Raw genomic sequence first — 17,267 nt, 5'->3', positions numbered from 1 at the left:
TTCACATATTGAATAGATTCAGTTTGGGTTTTTTAAGATTTTTAATTTGGTATTTTCTCTTTCCTCTAGTCAAAGTGGGAAAAAGCCCACCTCTGAGGGGCTCCCTCTCTGGAAAAGTCAGCCTACCTTGTCATTTTTCAACCATGCCTACTTTGCCACCCAGTTACAACACCAGTGAATTTCTCCGCATCAAATGGTCTAAGATTGAAGTGGACAAAAATGGAAAAGATTTGAAAGAAACTACTGTCCTTGTGGCCCAAAATGGAAATATCAAGATTGGTCAGGACTACAAAGGGAGAGTGTCTGTGCCCACACATCCCGAGGCCGTGGGCGATGCCTCCCTCACTGTGGTCAAGCTGCTGGCAAGTGATGCGGGCCTCTACCGCTGTGATGTCATGTACGGGATTGATGACACGCAAGACACGGTGTCACTGGCTGTGGATGGTAAGGCTTTTAGTATCTGCAAGAAGGTAGTATAACATGACACCTGGTTCAGAAGCATTGTGAAATAGCACTCAGAAGTAACTGTTGTTTGGGGTTTGGATGAGTGGAAAAACACCCATCAATTCAGTAGCCCATGTCTTTCACCAAAAATGAACTGGTATTCATTCAAAGGTCAAGGCAGGTGCATTTTTGGCAACCGCTTCATTGATTCCATGAAGGAAAGTATTGTGTACTGAAAATAACGAATACCTCAAGGCATGACACATAATTTAATAATCATTACTTCAGTGTTGAGTCTTATCAGTGATTCTTTTTCAAGACTCTAAAGGCAAATCGACATTTTAAAAATTATTACATATGTGTGTATGCACATGTACATACATATACACACATACATATACATATATACATGAAAACCCTTTCCCCCTTTTTTCTCTCTTAATATGATCATTAAACTATTTGAGTTTGCTTTTAAGAAATTCTATCTTAACTTACATTGAAGAAATAAGGAATTTAATAAAAACCCTGGTACATATCAGAGTCTTAAAAAGGCCAAGACTTAATAAATATTTGAACTTGATCAAACAGACATTTAGTATATTTTTTAAGATTAATATCCTAGTTGTTATCCATTAAGTATTGCAGTGAGACATTTTAGTTTCACCCTCTTTTCAGGGGTGGTTTATATGTCATTTGAATTTAAGTTGGGAGACAAAGCAAAGAAAAATTGCTTTAATTGGGTACACACATAATGCTGTAGCTCTTGGAAGCGTAATATTTTGGCAAGTTATTAAGCAAAATTCTAATACCCAGACATGATGGAACAGATTTTCTTCCAATCCTCCATTTCCCTATAAAATATTTACCTTTCAGAAATATATACAAAGGGTTTTATTACAAGTCTTTCTTGTGTAGCCAAAAGGAAATACTTTGAATTTCAGATGCAACACATTAACTTTCTAAATACCCTTTTATATTCAAATTCTATTGCTTCCTTCTATAAATCTATTTTTATGTTGTCTAGGCATCCACTAAGTATCCTGGGTTCTTCTAACCTTTTTATCATTTATTTTTGTTAGCTTCACTACTGTGATTTCTCTCTCTCTCACTCTTCTGTTTACATATCACTTTTTAAAATCCCCAAAGGAGTTTAACAACTTCTTACAATTTTTCATCATTAAAGAATTAGCAATGGATTTGCCCCTTGCCCCTCTGAAACAATGAAAATCCTCCACTTAATCTCCTTAGCTCCATGGGGTCTTCAAATTATTCCAGCAACTGCAGATACTTATACAGATTGAAGTTCCCTGCCTTGGTCGAGGAGGCCTCTTTGTGCCCCTTTACTGCCAATCTTCAGTGCACATGGAAGATTTTTAATTACCAAGAAGACGATTTGAAGCTTTGATCAACATTAAACTAATCTAAATCTATTCAAATTCTTGCTTAAGCCTTAGAGATCATTTTAAGCTATCTCTTATATTCACCAGATAGCACCATATGTATTTCCTGGCAATTTTAGAGAGGTTCTATGTAAGGTACAAATTGCCATTTGATTATTATTATTATTATTTTTGGCAAAATCTCCTATTTGAGTCATAAAATATCAGAAATGAGAAAATGAATGCTAGTTGTCATTGCATCTACTTAGTGCCTGTGCAGGTCTTTTTGTGTTGGCACTGATCTGAGGTACTTATCTATGAGATGGGTAGTCTTTTCCCCTGTAGTTATATTACTGTAGTAATATAACTTGGAAGACAGAGACGATCTGATGACAGAAGGATGAACACGTGGGAGACAGTCTTGTAGCTAGAAGTCAGGCTGCAGAAGATAAACTGTTGTCAATCCCAGGAAATTACTAGGGATAAGAAGAGCGGCATGTATCTTGGAAACCACAGTTTATTCCAAATAACAACAACAAAAAGTGTTCTTAAGTGGGAGGACTCTTAATAAAATCTCATTCATAAGACCTGGTTGCCTCAGTTTCTATTTTTCAGTGACTTCTCTGGCACATTAGTTCAATCCACTTTGATGTCTTGCAGAAATGAGTCATCATATTTACTCCAGCTAAAAATGGAGAGACTCTTGTTGACATGGGAAGAGAGGATCCAGAGCTCCACCCCCTTGCTTGCTCTATCCTCATCCCTTTGAAAATTTCTTGAGCCTTGGAGCACAATTCAGAACCACTAGTTTATACAACCCCTAAAATACAACAAAGTGGAATTTGAGGCAAGTATCAGGAGCTTCTACTAGGAAGAATTTGATAATTTATTTCAGGCTTTCTTTGGATAAAAATTATACATGTTATCTGTCATAGCAGAGACGCTACATTATGCTGGTCAGGTAAAGAATATGATAAACATTTGAATGATACATGGTGGTCTACTCAACATTTGAAAATCCTTTACCTAATTTGACCTTCATACCAATCAAGTAACATACATATTTTTAGTTCCACCTTATGGGTCAGGAAATTAAAGCTCAGAGAAACTGACTTGTATAAAAGTAAGGAGCAAATTAGGGATTGGAACAAGTCTTCTCACTCATAAATAGTCCAGTGTCTTTCCCACTCTGGTACATTGTCTCTGAAGGTAAATATCTCAGTGTTTTATATTTGGAGGAAGTGGTGTTAGTGAATATTTTTATGAGACAGGTGAGTGTTTCATGCATAAACATTGGGTTGACCCTGGATAAAGTCCTGAAGTAAAAGTTGATCTTGTGGTCCCTTTAGGTCTTTGTATCTTCTGCAGAATCTACTCCCTTTAGGTATCTGGTGTTCCCATGATAGACTGAATACTACCTGCAATCAGGACAACTATTGGGATTCAGTGACTTAAATCTCTTTCTTGGATCTAGGAGATCTGCTAGGAAATGTTCTGATGGAGCAGAATGGGATGTCTAGATGAATGGCATTTTTGGAGTCCCTCAAATCAACATGATTTTGCATAATGCTGCATAAAGTAAAAGTAAATGATTATTATGATATTACTGTGTATCCAACCAAGTTGATACATTACTCCAATGAGAAATTTTGCATAGTGCAGTGGGAGATTTGAACAGGCTGGCAATTGTTTGCTGTTGTCTTTGCAGGGGTTGTGTTTCACTACAGGGCGTCAACCAGCAGGTACACACTGAATTTTGAGGCTGCTCAGAAGGCTTGTTTGGACATTGGGGCGGTCATAGCAACTCCAGAGCAGCTCTTTGCCGCCTATGAAGATGGATTTGAGCAGTGTGACGCAGGCTGGCTGGCTGATCAGACTGTCAGGTAAGAGGTCTGGGGGCCACAGGCCTTCATTATTAACTTGAGAGTGAGAAGAAAGTGCCACTAACTAGCCATTTATTTCCCCAGATATCCCATCCGGGCTCCCCGAGTAGGCTGTTACGGAGATATGATGGGAAAGGCAGGAGTCAGGACCTATGGATTCCGTTCTCCCCAGGAAACTTACGATGTGTATTGTTATGTGGATCATCTGGATGGTAAGATGTTTAAGTTTCTGTATCTTTGTATGAACTGAGAAAATTGAGGGAAGACCAGAAGTGCATTGGAATAGAGCAATTCTTCGTGCTTGTTTGGATTCCAAACGGTGGCATTTTGTTTATACGACTGTATGATTTTGCGGTAAAATAAGCCGAAATTAAAGTGGAAAGGGAAGGAGGAGTGTGTAAATGGTTATGCAGGTTAGAAATGTCTTCAGTTAATGGCAGGTTTTCTTACAGTCATGCTGCTCTTGGACTGTTTCCAATACACTTTTAGAGCATTGAGAATAGAAAGCTGTAAGGGTGGTACCTATTCTGGTGAGAGCATAAGATAAAAATCATGTGAAGACAATCCACGGTGAATCCAAGTACTGATAAACACCACAGAGCTAACTAAATAACTCCGTAAACTAGCCCAGAAGGAATTTTCAAGTTTCACTTCCTGTTTATTTTGTTACACTAATATTCAGAGCAATCCTTCCTTCATTCAACCAATCAATACATTAAACCAGTTAACACATAAAAAATCTCCTACTGTGATTTTTATAGGTACTCTGCTAGTTGTTAGAGATGTGAAGTCAGTTAAGATATAGCCCTTCCTTCTAAGTTGCTTACAGTCTGATTTTGGCACTGTCATTTCTCCGTTGCCTGAGTTAGATTCTTAAAGACAAATTTGAGTTCAATAGTGCTGACATCTAAAGAGCATGGTGCAGCTTTATTATAAAGGAGCAGGGGGGCGGGCATAGTGGCTCACGCCTGTAATCCCAGCACTTTGGGAGGGCTAGATGGGAAGACAGCTTGAGTTCAGGAGTTTGAGACCAGCCTGGGTAACATGGTGAAACCATGTCTCTACAAAATACCAAAACTTAGCTAGGTGTGGTGGCATGTACCTGTAGTCACAGTTACTCAGGGAGTGGAAGAAGTGGGTGGGGGACAGGGGGGCTGAGGTGGGAGGCTTACTTGAGCCAGGAGATAGAGGCTGTAGAGAGCCGAGATTGTGCCACTGCATTCCAGCGTGGGTGACAGAGCGAGACCTTGTCTCAACAAATACATAAATAAATAAAATAAAGGCACATGGAATAGAAGTTTCTACAAGTTTTTATTTTCATTTGTATTAACAGCTATTATTAGAATCCTAAAGGTATAGATAATAGTGTTAAATTAAATTATACTTTTAATTTTGACTAGGTGCACATAAAAAGAATGATCTGAATTTTCTTATGTTTAAAATGAGGAGGCTGGACTAGATAATTTCTATGGTCTCTTTCAACCTTAAATTTCTGTGGTTCCCTGATTCTGTGACTTGAATAAGCAACCTTAGAGCCTGAAAGCTAGAATATAAGCAGCTGATATTTTCCTAATGTCTTGACTAAATTTGCATTAGAAGGCCTGCTTTCAAAAAGGGTGCTTAGGTGTGGTTCTCTAGAATCTTAGCATTCTTATTTTCACTATCACTGAAGATTGCCAGATGTATTTTCTAAACCAAAAGTGCAGATGTGAGCAAATTTTATTTTTGTATACAGGAAAAGGGAAAACATAACATCCAAGCTATGGTTGAAATATATAAAACTAGAGCTTTTCTCTTGCGTTTATTTTAATTGACTTAAAAAATATAATAGAAGATGGTTGGTAGGAGAATCTGATTAAATAATCTAGGAAATAAATTGGGTTGCTGCTATTTTGGTAAGGTGGGAATTTGTATCACTGTTGTTTTAACTTAGTGTAATATCTGCAAGGGTGATAGTTATAAACAATATCTGAAATGCTAGTAATACTAGAAATGATCCAGAGGTAGCTTTTGCAAAAGTATATGTAAGATCTAATTAGCCTAAAAGCTCTTTACCAAATATTATTTAAATGGTGGGCTTTCATGGCCTGATTCAAATATGAATAAGCATCCCAAGCCAGATCCCTTGGTGGCAAGATAGGCTTATGTACCCAGGAAGCCACCAGCCAGAGAGCTCTAGAGAACCCCCGTGTGTTTTTCAGTTTGCTCTGATAGAGGTACTATCAGCTCTCAGCTCTCTAAGGCTATAGACTGCCCAAATTCAAAATTATTTTTTTCAAGCCCAGAGAGGGATTTTATAGAAGTCCCAGAAATTTCAGGGCCTCTGCAAGTATTGTTTGAAGAACTTTTGACAAGTCTTGGTGGTGGGAGTCCTTCCAGGGATTTCCTAGTCACACTGTCTTCATTGAATGATGGCTCCCCACAATCTGCTCATAGTATCATAACCAGTGTTCAGGAACTGGACTCTGTCAGAAGAGGAGCTCTGAGGATGAATGTATATCTCCCATGATGAAGGACTTACTAGTCTTATAGACATCCTCTCCCAGTTCCATAAACACAGTCACTTCTAAGGAAGCCAGTTTATGTCCCAATGTAACCAAACTGTAGTTTATAAAGTTATTTTGGATAAATCTACATATTTGGTAACTGAAAACTTGTAATGTGGAATATAGCATAACTTTACTTAGGGTCTTTATACCAAATCAACAGAATTTTAATCTTTTTGTTTTAATATGTAAAACTTGGAAGAGAAATATAAAAGAGTCAGTTCAAATATTAATTCAAGCACTCGCTGAAATTTGTGTCAGCAAAGTAACAAGGCATTTATTTGTTTCATAGAAGAAATTTGACAAATCTGGAGGATATTCACCATGTTTACAATAACATTGTTCCTGACATTTTTTTCCTCCTTGTTCATTGACTCGTGGACTAAGTATCAAATCTTTGGACACTGCTCTTTTCTTTCTTGGCTTGAAAGTGAGCAGGAATGGGGGTGAAAGGTAACTTTTATGGCTGATGAGGTAAGAGGAAGATCATGAAATCATTCTTGTAAGGCTTCTTTCATTTCTTAACTGAAGTATATGTCTTCCCTTTTGAAGTAAAGACCATTGGCTAATCTGTGAATTAATAAAAAATTCTTGTGGAAAGTTGACTACATAAAATTACATCTGATACTTCAATTACCATGTTGATAAAAGATTATTTGAAGGTGAGTCAAGATTCCTTGTAAGAGGCATTGCTAAATTCATGAGTCAAATAATTCCCACCTATATTTTATTGTATTTGGGGGAGCCAAGTGTGAGTGTATGAGAAATGGTGGGGACAGTAAAAGATTTGATGTATTCAGAATGCATGTAATGGAACACACACACACACACAGGAGTTATGAACCAAGGTGCAATTAATTTAGATCAGAAGCTGTATATCCCAGATGGTCTGATGAAAAAGCCAATTAAGTATAAAATGAAACCTTGCTCAAAAAGGCAATTAATTTTCTGTTTTAATTTAATTATTTGTTGTGAAAGATATATAGTTGACAGAATGTTGACCTGTTTTTTCTCCTTTCTTGTTTTATAATGTCATATTTTCCTGACATATGTGTTTCTCTATAAAATTTAAATAATTGCACTAAATTAAATCCTGCCAGTTTTGGGAGAAAAATCTAGTAGAGTTCTTTTCCTAAGGTGGTGATTATAACAGTTATGCATATTCAATGAATACTTAATTCTGCTTTTCAAAATAACCTATTAAGTGTTAAAGAGTAATTACATTAGCTATATTCACTAGTAAACATTTAAATATCAGCTTGTGTTCTTAGAAATGGTCTGGAAATTATGATGGCTTATTAGACATGATTCAATCAGTAATATAATGCTATTATTAAGAAATTAATGAAATTAAAATTTATAAATGGGAATCTAGAAATTAAGATCCACAAAATAATCCTTATTAGGAATTTTAAACTTTGTTTCCCAGTAAGACAGATTTGGAAAACATTGGGAGGGTTTTAAGGTAGAGTTGAGATGATTAAATGGCTCAAGAAATTAGGTAAAGGATCGGAATTATTTAAGAATGAAATTAATAGACTGACTATTTATTTGGCTTCCTGATGGTAGCAGGTACTTTAAAAAACAAGTTTCTTTTTTAGGCATTTAATTTACCCCACAGATAAATTGGAGGATTGCAGATGAGGTCCTACTACCTTCTTTCATTGTTGACCCACTTAGTTTCCTTGCAAATGAGTCAATACTTCCAGTCTTGTCCCCAGACCTGACAAATGGTTGGTTCAGGAGTTTCTTTCCCTCATGACATAGGCCTATCCTCTTATGGCCTGCATTTTCTATATAGCCCTGCCTTTTGGTATTTACTTCACCTGTGTTAACTACTATCCTACTATTCCAATTCCCTGGTTTTTTACACAAACTTCCCAGCACTTTGACAGGCCTATACTGTGGGCACTCTCTTTCATCTCATATTCCCTCCTGAAGACCTGGTTGATTCTTCTCATCTTTATCATCTCTGAACCTTGAATGTATGACTATAATTACCCTCTTGCAAATATTTGCTTATACTTCTTTCTCTCCTACTAAACTATGGATTTGGGGAAAGAAGGAAACATACAAGTTCATTTCTGTATGCCCAATATTTCCTTAGCATATAGTAGGTGCTCCATAGGTAGAGCTGAATAAATGAGTGAATTAATGCTTCTAAACCATTAATGCCTCCCTACTCACCTTACTTTACAATTGCTTTCTGGATAGTTTCACACTTCTCTAGGCTCCATCAGTATCCTACCAGCTTCCTGATTTTTTTATTGCTTTAATTTTCTTATTAGTTTGTTTAATTTCATTTTTGTTCTCTTATACATAAATTGTAAGCCAAAAGTCTTGTGGGACCTATGGGGCATGAAAGAATACCAAAAGAACTAATAAGTGAACAATGAAGATGTTAATTTCTAGTTTTGCATGTTTAGCCCCCGAATTCTCTTCTGAATTTCATACCCATATTTCTAGTTTGTGAATCACTTTTGAGTTTCATTTTTGGTTTTGGTTGTCACATATAGTCCCCATCACTTTAAGAGTACTTCGGGGGATCTGTTTTACTACCATCAAAACACTTAAACATCATTGCCATGTAATTCTCCTACTTAACATTGTGCGTTGGTTTTGTTGGCTTCATCCACAAGCATATACTCTGCCTGGTCTTCAAATCCTAGACCTGCTCTACTGCAATCTATTCACCCTTGGTTCCCACACTCTTCAGTGTGACCCCACACACGTGCATCTTGCCCTTTACAGACCCTTTGCTTGCTCCTGCTTGCAAGTCTGCTCTGTTCCTCTCAGGGAACACACACCCGTCATCCCTTCAACATTGTGATTTTGCCTGTGCTTGAAGACTTACTGCTTCCAGGATCCCCCTTTTGGCTATTGCAGCTCACACTGAAATTTCTTGACTCTGAACTTCTACTTTACTTAGAGTTAGTTCCATGTGATTTATTGCTTAATTGCTTTCTGGTTTCTTTGTGTTCATAAAATATAAAATGTTATATGTTTGTTTTATTTCAGCAAAATTATTGTAAGCTCTAGTAGAGATAAGACCGTAAACTTCTATATCTTTCCCAACTGCAATCAAGAGCCTGTTCCAATCACAGACACATAATAGTTATCCAACAAATAGTTGGTGGTAATTGTAGTATTTTTCCAATCTTTGTCTCTTCTGGAAACTGCCTTCCACCACCACCTTGCCATTTATCTATAACACTTGAAAAAATGCTTTGCATTATTTACCAAATTCAAAAAGATCTACTTTTTACCATTATTTAATCACCATGATACAATTTTTTTCTCTTTGTATTTCTCCTCTCACTCTTTTCTTTGATGTCTCTTAGAAATTACTCCTTCCCAGAGATACTCCTTTCTGGCCTCTCATGATAATTTATTTTCCTTGCCTTCCATTCCTTCCCAGCAAATTGTCCTCTCTGGGATTGCTTTTCTTGTATTAATACCTATTCATCAATTATAGGTTATTATTTTTACTGTTTCCTGATGTCAAACTCCAAGATGGCTTTGTCACCTCTGTGACTTACCTAATGCCTCCATATCATTCTTGTGACTCACCTAGAACCAGAACAACTTTTGCATTTTCGTTACTTTATGAGCTCCTTTAGATATGAAAATCTAAGCATTTAGATAAACATCATCAAGTAGGTCTTAAAGCAGGGTTAGTTCTAGCTTTGTAGAGGTTTTGATTGAACCAAAATCAGATATCAAATCTGGAAATTGTGTAATTTTTTTCCTATAGATTCTCAGATTGCCTGTTAATTTTAATGAGATTTACAGTATGTAATCCACAGAATACTTCACTGATGGAGGTTATTAAAGAATTAGTGATTTGTGTCCTTACTGGGCTTATTCAGTTAAAAAGCCACATATCAGCTTGAAGAGCCTCTTGCACACTATGATTCAGCTGATGGTTAAAATAGTGATTCTTGATTTCAGAATCTCTTCACATTTGTTGCAGTTGGGCCTAGAAGATGCCGAAAACTTTTTATGCTCTGTAGCTTCCTATATAGACTTTGGAGATTAACACACCTTGCTTGGAGTTGCTTCTGTGTACAGTGTTTGAACAGTCTACCTAAGAGCCAAAGAGGAAAGCAATTAAGCACAGCATGGGGGGAGCACCTCTGGAAGATGATGTCCTTATTCAGTATAGTGACTTCAGTAAGATTGACTGTGAGGTAGCTTCATGAGTAGAATGAGGAAGGAAAACATCTACTGTATGGTTGGAGTATTATTTAACTTAAATCTTATGAAATCTTTGTCAGGAACTTTTTAAAAGAAACCTCACCTTTGCCTGTAAGGAAACTGAGGCACAGACATTAAGTGATTGGATATGCCTTTTTTTCTTCTTCTACTGCCATAAACTCACGGGACCACCAAAGATTCCCCAGTAGAGCAGCAGACAGTCTTGCAAGCCAAGAAGATAAAAAGTACCCTCAAAGCTCCCCCAAATCTCTGATATCTCATTAGAAAAAATCATAATTCTTATTTGAGCAATGATTGCATTACAGATAGGATTACAATGATTGGGATTGCTGGGTCAAATGGTAACTCTACTATTAACTTTTTGAGGAAATTCTAGGCTGTTTTTCAATGTGGCTGTACCGTTTTACATTCTCATCAGCAGTATATTAGGGTCCTGATTCCTCCACAGTCTTGTTAACACTTGCTATTATTTGACCTTTTGTGTAGCCATCCTAATGAGTGTAAAGTAGTATCTCTATGGTTTTCAATTTTATTTCTCTGATGGCTAATGAGCTCCAACATCTTTTTATGTGCTTGCTAGTTATTTATCAATCTTCTTGGTAGAAATGTCTACTCTGAAACTTTGCCCACTTATAATTGTGTTGTTTTTTAATTATTAAATTGTGAGTGCTCTTTGTATATTCTAGATTTGCATGTCTTCTCATGTAAATGATTTACAAATAGTTTTTCTGATTCAGTGAGTTGTCTTTTTACTTTCTTGATAAGGCCCTTTGAAGCACAAAAGTGTTTAATTTAGATGAAAAGTCCAATTTGTCTATTTTTAAAATTTCTGTGCTTTTGGTGTCATATCTAAGAAAACATTCCCAAATCTCCAGTCATGAAGATTTATCTCTGTGTTTTATTCTAAGAGATTTATAAGTTTTAACTCTTTTGCTTTTATTTTGATCCATTTGGAGTTAGCTTTTGTATATGGTGTGAGGTTGGAGTCCAAATTCATTCTTTTGGATGTGGTCCCAGCACCATTTGTTGAAAAGATAATTATTTCTCCATTTAATGACCTTGGCACCCTGTTGAAAATCAATTGACCATAGGTAGATGGGTTTATTTCTAGACTCTCAATTATATTCCATTGATCTGTATGTCTATCTTTATGCCGGTACCACAATGTCTTTATTACAATTGCTTTGTAGTAAATTTTGAAATTGGAAAGTGTGAGGCCTCCAACTGTGTTCTTCTTTTTCAAAATTGTTTTCGTATTCTGGATTTCTTGAGTTCCCATATGAATTTTAAAATTGGCTTGTCAATTTCTGCAAAGAAGCCAGCTAGGATTCTGATATAGATTGCAATGCATCTCTAGATCAACTTGGGGTATATTCCCTCTTAGCAATATTATGGCTTCTGATCTGTGAACCTCAGATATCTTTCGCTTTTTTAAAGATATTCTTTCATTTTATTCAACAATATTTTGTTCTTTTCAGAGTATAAGTTTTGCAGTTCTTTTGTTAAATTTACTTGTAAATATTTTACTATTTTGATGCAAATGCAAATATAATTTTCTTAATTTTGTTTTTTGATTGTTTATTACAAGTGTATAGAAATGCAATTGATTTTTATATATTGGTCTTGTATCTTGCAACCTTGCTGAACTTGCCTCTTAGTTCTAATTGTTTATTAGTGGATTCCTTAGGATTTTCTTTATACACTCTCTTTCATTTTATAATCTTACTTTACATAAGTAGAACGGTCTTGACATAAACTCCTTGAAGCATGTGACAGTCATTTGCTTTAAGGTTTTGATGTCAGGGTTTCCTGGAGTTCTGAATCAAAAGAACTTCTTTGGAAATACAGTCGCCATTTACCTCCCAGCTGTGAAAAGCCAAAAAAACCCAAACTAGGCTGATCCTCCTGTGTTGACCTGAGGTCATTCTGTGCCTGTCAAACCAAATAACACGTCCAATCTTTTGTATATTTTGAAGACTCAGAAACCCAGAAATTTTTAGAACCTCTTTCTCACTCTAATTAAAACCTACTGCTCTGTCAATGGGAAAGAATGAGTCCAGACATTCTGAAAACCGTACAAATGTGTTTACATTTTAGTGGGGGCTTCCTGCATCTTTAACCTCTTCAAATTGACATAGGTAAGATCTTGTGTAATAACACATTTGCAAATATGCAGATTCATTTTCAAATGAATACAATCTGATTTAGAGAATATTAACTATCATAGTAGACTATGGCTAATTCTCTAATAATTAATTACAGGTTAATATTTTTAAAACTCAAAGACTATGCTTTAAGCCACATTATGCTCTACTTTAGCATACAAGGGAGAAATTTGGAGAGGGCCCTCCTAGCTTTCTAGTCTCATTACTCCCAAATTAGAAACATTACCAGCCTAACACTAACTGTGGGGTCTAAAATGAAGTTATTTTGGCAGCCCTAGAGTTTTCTTGTCTCGGTTAACAGAAGATTGGCCTTTGTGCAGGTTAAATAATCAAATCTTAGAGGAAATTGACTTGCTTTTAAATTATCTACAAATGTTAGCCCTTAAAAGATTATATAGCTGTATATATTAGCTGTTAACCAATCCATGTGAAGCTGATGGACTTTGTGATTCAGTGGATAATAAACATTAGTTTTTGCTGCTTTGATCTTATGTTTATCAATACAGACCAAAATACGACAGAGAGAGAGATAGACAGAGAGATAGAGAGAGAGACACAGAGAAGAAAAAGAAAGTGTTGAAAAAGCTTAAAAGTCCAACACGTCAAAGCTAATCATTTTGTTGAATTGTTGCCCTTACCTTGATACTTGATATATTCTGTTAGGGATTTTATCATATGGGTATTTAGAAGTTCATTTCATGTAACTACTTCCTGCTTACTCATCCCATTTACTTTTGCATCCATTTATTACTTATATACCATTTTGACCCAGATAGCAAGGAAATGTGAAAACATTTAACAATCTTGAACTTTTATAGTAAAACAACAACAACAACAACAACAACAACAAGCCAAAAAACCAGGGAGTTCTGGTCCCAAATTTCCAAAAGGAAATTATAAATTAGTCTATAAGAACTGATTTTCAGACCAAATAGTGCAGTATAGTAGAGCTATAAGCACAAATGAACAGAAGAAACATAATCATGTATAACATCACCCAGCAAATATACTCTGCTAGAAAACTGGTGAGATCTCAGCTTTGACTGCCACAGAGAGCAGCCCATTTGCTGCAGTCCAGGAAAGAACTGTGTAATTATCTGTGATTAAGTCCTCCTTTCACCTTGGTGATTGCAAGAATTGTCAGTGGGGGAGAAAGATACTATCCCAGTTTTACTCTAGACTCAGGCTTTTTAATCATATTGTTGAGTGACTCCTGAGTATAAACTAGCTTTTGAACACTTTGGGTCATTTTTAATGTTTTGATTTGTTTTCATCATTGCTTGCCATTTCAGTATGTGTCATGTTTGAGTCAGTCAAGAAGCAGCTTTTCCACTTAGCAAACAGAATTGTGAAAAAAATATACATGGTCCACTTTCTAGGGAGTCTTGTAGCAGCTATTGGTCAAATTAGAGTATTTTTTCTCTTAATTTCTGATGTTAATTCCCACAATTAAGATAACTTTAGTTTGTGGAATGTCATCAGATATTAAAGTCTTACAACATGTCTCCCAATTTCTTCTAGGGCATCCCTGGAAAGTTGAAATAACAGGAATATGTCAAAGCTATATGTATTTAATTTGAAATTTTGGAAAACTATGGCTTAAGATACTGCATATGCTTTCCATATGAATATGCAAATTATCCTATGCATGAAAGGCTCTGTTATATATCATATTTTATACGTACACTAATCTGAATATATATGTATGTACCTTGATGAATTTTTTTTTTTTTTTTTGAGATGGAGTCTCTCTCTGTTGCCCAGGCTATAGTTCAGTGGCACGATCTCAGCTCACTGCAACCTCTGCCTCCTGGGTTCAAGCAATCTTCCTGCCTCAGCCCCCCAGTAGCTAGGATTACAGGCATGCACCACAACGCCTGGCTAATTTTTGTATTTTTAGTAGAGACAGGATTTCACTGTGCTGGCCAGTCTGGCCTCGAACTCCTGACCTCAGATTATCCACCCACCTTGTCCTCCCAAAGTGCTAGGATTACAGGCGTGAGCCATTGCGCTCATCCTGATGAATTCTTATTATAACAATTTAACTTACTTTAAACCTGACATCTTAAGTAATGCATCACTTTGTTTATATAAAATATATTTGATATATTTCCTGATGTATTAGTCCATTTTCATGCTGCTGATAAAGACATACCCAAGACTGGGAAGAAAAAGAGGTTTAATTGGACTTACAGTTCCACATGGCTGGGGAGGCCTCAGAATCATGGTGGGAGGTGAAAGGCACTTCTTACATGGTGGCAGCAAGAAAAAATGAGGAAGAAGTAAAAGCAGAAACCCCTGATAAACCCATTAGATCTCATGAGACTTATTAACTATTACAAGACTAGCATGGGGAAGACCGACCCCCATGATTCCATAACCTCCCCTGGGTCCCTCCCACAACACGTGGGAATTCTGTGAGATACAATTCAAGTTGAGATTTGGGTGGGGACACAGCCAAACCATATCGTTCCACCCCTGGCCCCTCCAAATCTCATGTCCTCACATTTCAAAACCAATCATGCCTTCCCAACAGTTCCCCAAAGTCTTAACTCATTTCAGCATCAACCCAAAAGTCCAGTCCAAAGTCTCATTTGAGACAAGGCAGGCCCCTTCTGCCTATGAGTCTGTAAAATCAAAAGCAAACTAGTTATGTCCTAGATACAGTGGGGATACAGGTATTGGGTAAATACAACCATTTCACATGGAAGAAATTGGCCAAAACAAAGCAGTTACAGGGCCCATGCAAGTCCATAATCCAGTCTGGCAGTCACATTTTAAAACTCCAAAATGATCTCCTTTGACTGCAGGTCTCACATCCAGGTCATGCTGATGCAAGAGGTAAGTTCTTATGGTCTCAGGCAGCTCTGCCCCTGTGGCTTTGCAGGGTACAGCCTCCTTCCTGGCTACTTTCATGGGCTAGCATTGAGTGTCTGTGACTTTTCCAGGCACACAGTGCAAGCTGTCAGTGGATCTACCATTCTGGATTCTGGAAGATGGTGGCCCTCTTCTCACAGTTCCACTAGGGAGTGCCCCTTTAGGGACTATGTCTGGGGGCTCCAACCCCACATTTCCCTTCTGCACTGCCCTAGCAGATGTTCTCCATGAGGGCCCCACCCCTGCAGCAAACTTCTGCCCGGGTATCTAGGCATTTCCAAACATCTTATGAAATCTAGGCGGAGGTTCTACAACCTCAGTTCTTGACATCTGTGCACCCACAGGCTCAACACCATGTGGAAGCTGCCAAGGTTTGGGGCTTCCACCCTCTGAAGCCACAGCCTGAGCTGCACACTGGCCCTATTCAGCCATGGTTTGAGTGGCTAGGGCACAGGGTACCAATTCCCCAATCTGCATACAGCATGGGGACCCTGGGCCTGGCCCATGAAACCACTTTTTCCTCGTGATGGGAGGGGCTGCTGTGAAGGTCTCTGACATGGCCCGAAGACATTTTATCCATGGTCTTGGGGATTAACGTTAGGTTCCTTGCTACTTATGCAAATTTCTGCAGCTGGCTTGAATTTCTCCCCAGAAAATGGGTTTTTCTTTTCTATTGCATAGTCAGTCTGCAATTTTTCAAAACTTTTTTGCTCTGCTTCCCTTATAAAACTGAATGCCTTTAACAGAACCCAAGTCACGTCTTGAATGCTTTGGTGCTCAGAAATTTCTTCCGCCACATACCCTAAATCATCTTTTTCAAGTTCAAAGTTCCCACAAATCTCTAGGGCAGGGGCAAAATGCTACCAGTCTCTTTGCTGAAACATAACAAGAGTCACCTTTCCTCCAGTCCCCAAGTCCCTCATCTTTATCTGAGACCAACTCAGCCTGGACCTTATTGTCAATATCGCTATCAGCATTTTGGGCAAAGCCATTCAACAAGCCTCTAGGAAGTTCCAAACTTTCCCACATTTTCCTATCTTCTTCTGAGCCCTCCAAACGGTTCTAATCTATGCCTGTTACCCAGTTCCAAAATTGCTTCTGCATTTTCAGGTATCTTTTCAGCAACATCCCACTCTACTGGTACCAATTTACTGTATTAGTTCATTTTTACACTGCTGATAAAGACATACCAGAGACTGAGAAGAAAAAGAGGTTTAATTAGACTTACAGTTCCACATGGCTGGGGAGGCCTCAGAATCTTGGCGGGAGGTGAAAGGCACTTCTTACATGGCAGTGGCAAGAGAAAACGAGGAGGAAGCAAAAGCAGAAATCCCTGATAAACCCATCAGATCTTTTGAGACTTGTTAACTATCATAAGAATAGCACAGGAAAGACTGGCCCCCATTATTCAATTACCTTCCCTTGGGTCCCTTCTACAACATGTGGGAATTCTGGGAGATACAATTCAAGTTGAGATTTGGGTGGGGACACAGCCAAATCATATCACTTGACATTTTATTTACTATTTTCAATTAGAGAAAAATAAAACATTCTCTCATGGATAGGCAACATTTAGAAACAAGTTCCAAATCTGTGCTGTAATTACAACTTTGATAATTGTCCTATCAATTTAGCTGCTTTGATGAGGCTACTCCTGGAACTTATTAATAAGCTTCTTGTCAAACTAAAAAAAAGATGCTTGTTTTCCAGGAGAGCAACTATCCGGTAAATCTAAAAGTACATTAAATTCTTCAG

The 17,267-nt window shown here is 37.4% G+C and overlaps 2 protein-coding genes across 4 annotated transcripts in view; one reads left to right on the top strand and one right to left on the bottom strand.

The window, feature by feature from the left end:
* The window catches only part of TMEM167A (transmembrane protein 167A), an 857,923-nt gene that overhangs the window by 447,758 nt on the left and 392,898 nt on the right, over positions 1 to 17,267 (bottom strand). The window lies entirely within an intron of this gene.
* Positions 1 to 17,267, top strand: part of VCAN (versican) — a 110,680-nt gene that overhangs the window by 18,164 nt on the left and 75,249 nt on the right. For all 3 annotated transcript variants that reach the window (XM_050795156.1, XM_050795157.1, XM_050795158.1), the window contains 3 exons: positions 70 to 444; positions 3,532 to 3,706; positions 3,791 to 3,918. In XM_050795156.1, coding sequence (XP_050651113.1) covers positions 70 to 444; positions 3,532 to 3,706; positions 3,791 to 3,918 — 678 coding nt within the window. The remainder of the gene's footprint in view (positions 1 to 69; positions 445 to 3,531; positions 3,707 to 3,790; positions 3,919 to 17,267) is intronic.

Source organism: Macaca thibetana, chromosome 6 (assembly GCF_024542745.1).
Source record: "Macaca thibetana thibetana isolate TM-01 chromosome 6, ASM2454274v1, whole genome shotgun sequence".
In the NCBI taxonomy this organism is placed as follows: domain Eukaryota; kingdom Metazoa; phylum Chordata; class Mammalia; order Primates; family Cercopithecidae; genus Macaca; species Macaca thibetana.
The sequence above is the reverse complement of the archived record's forward strand: the minus strand, read 5'-3'. Positions and strand labels throughout refer to the sequence as shown.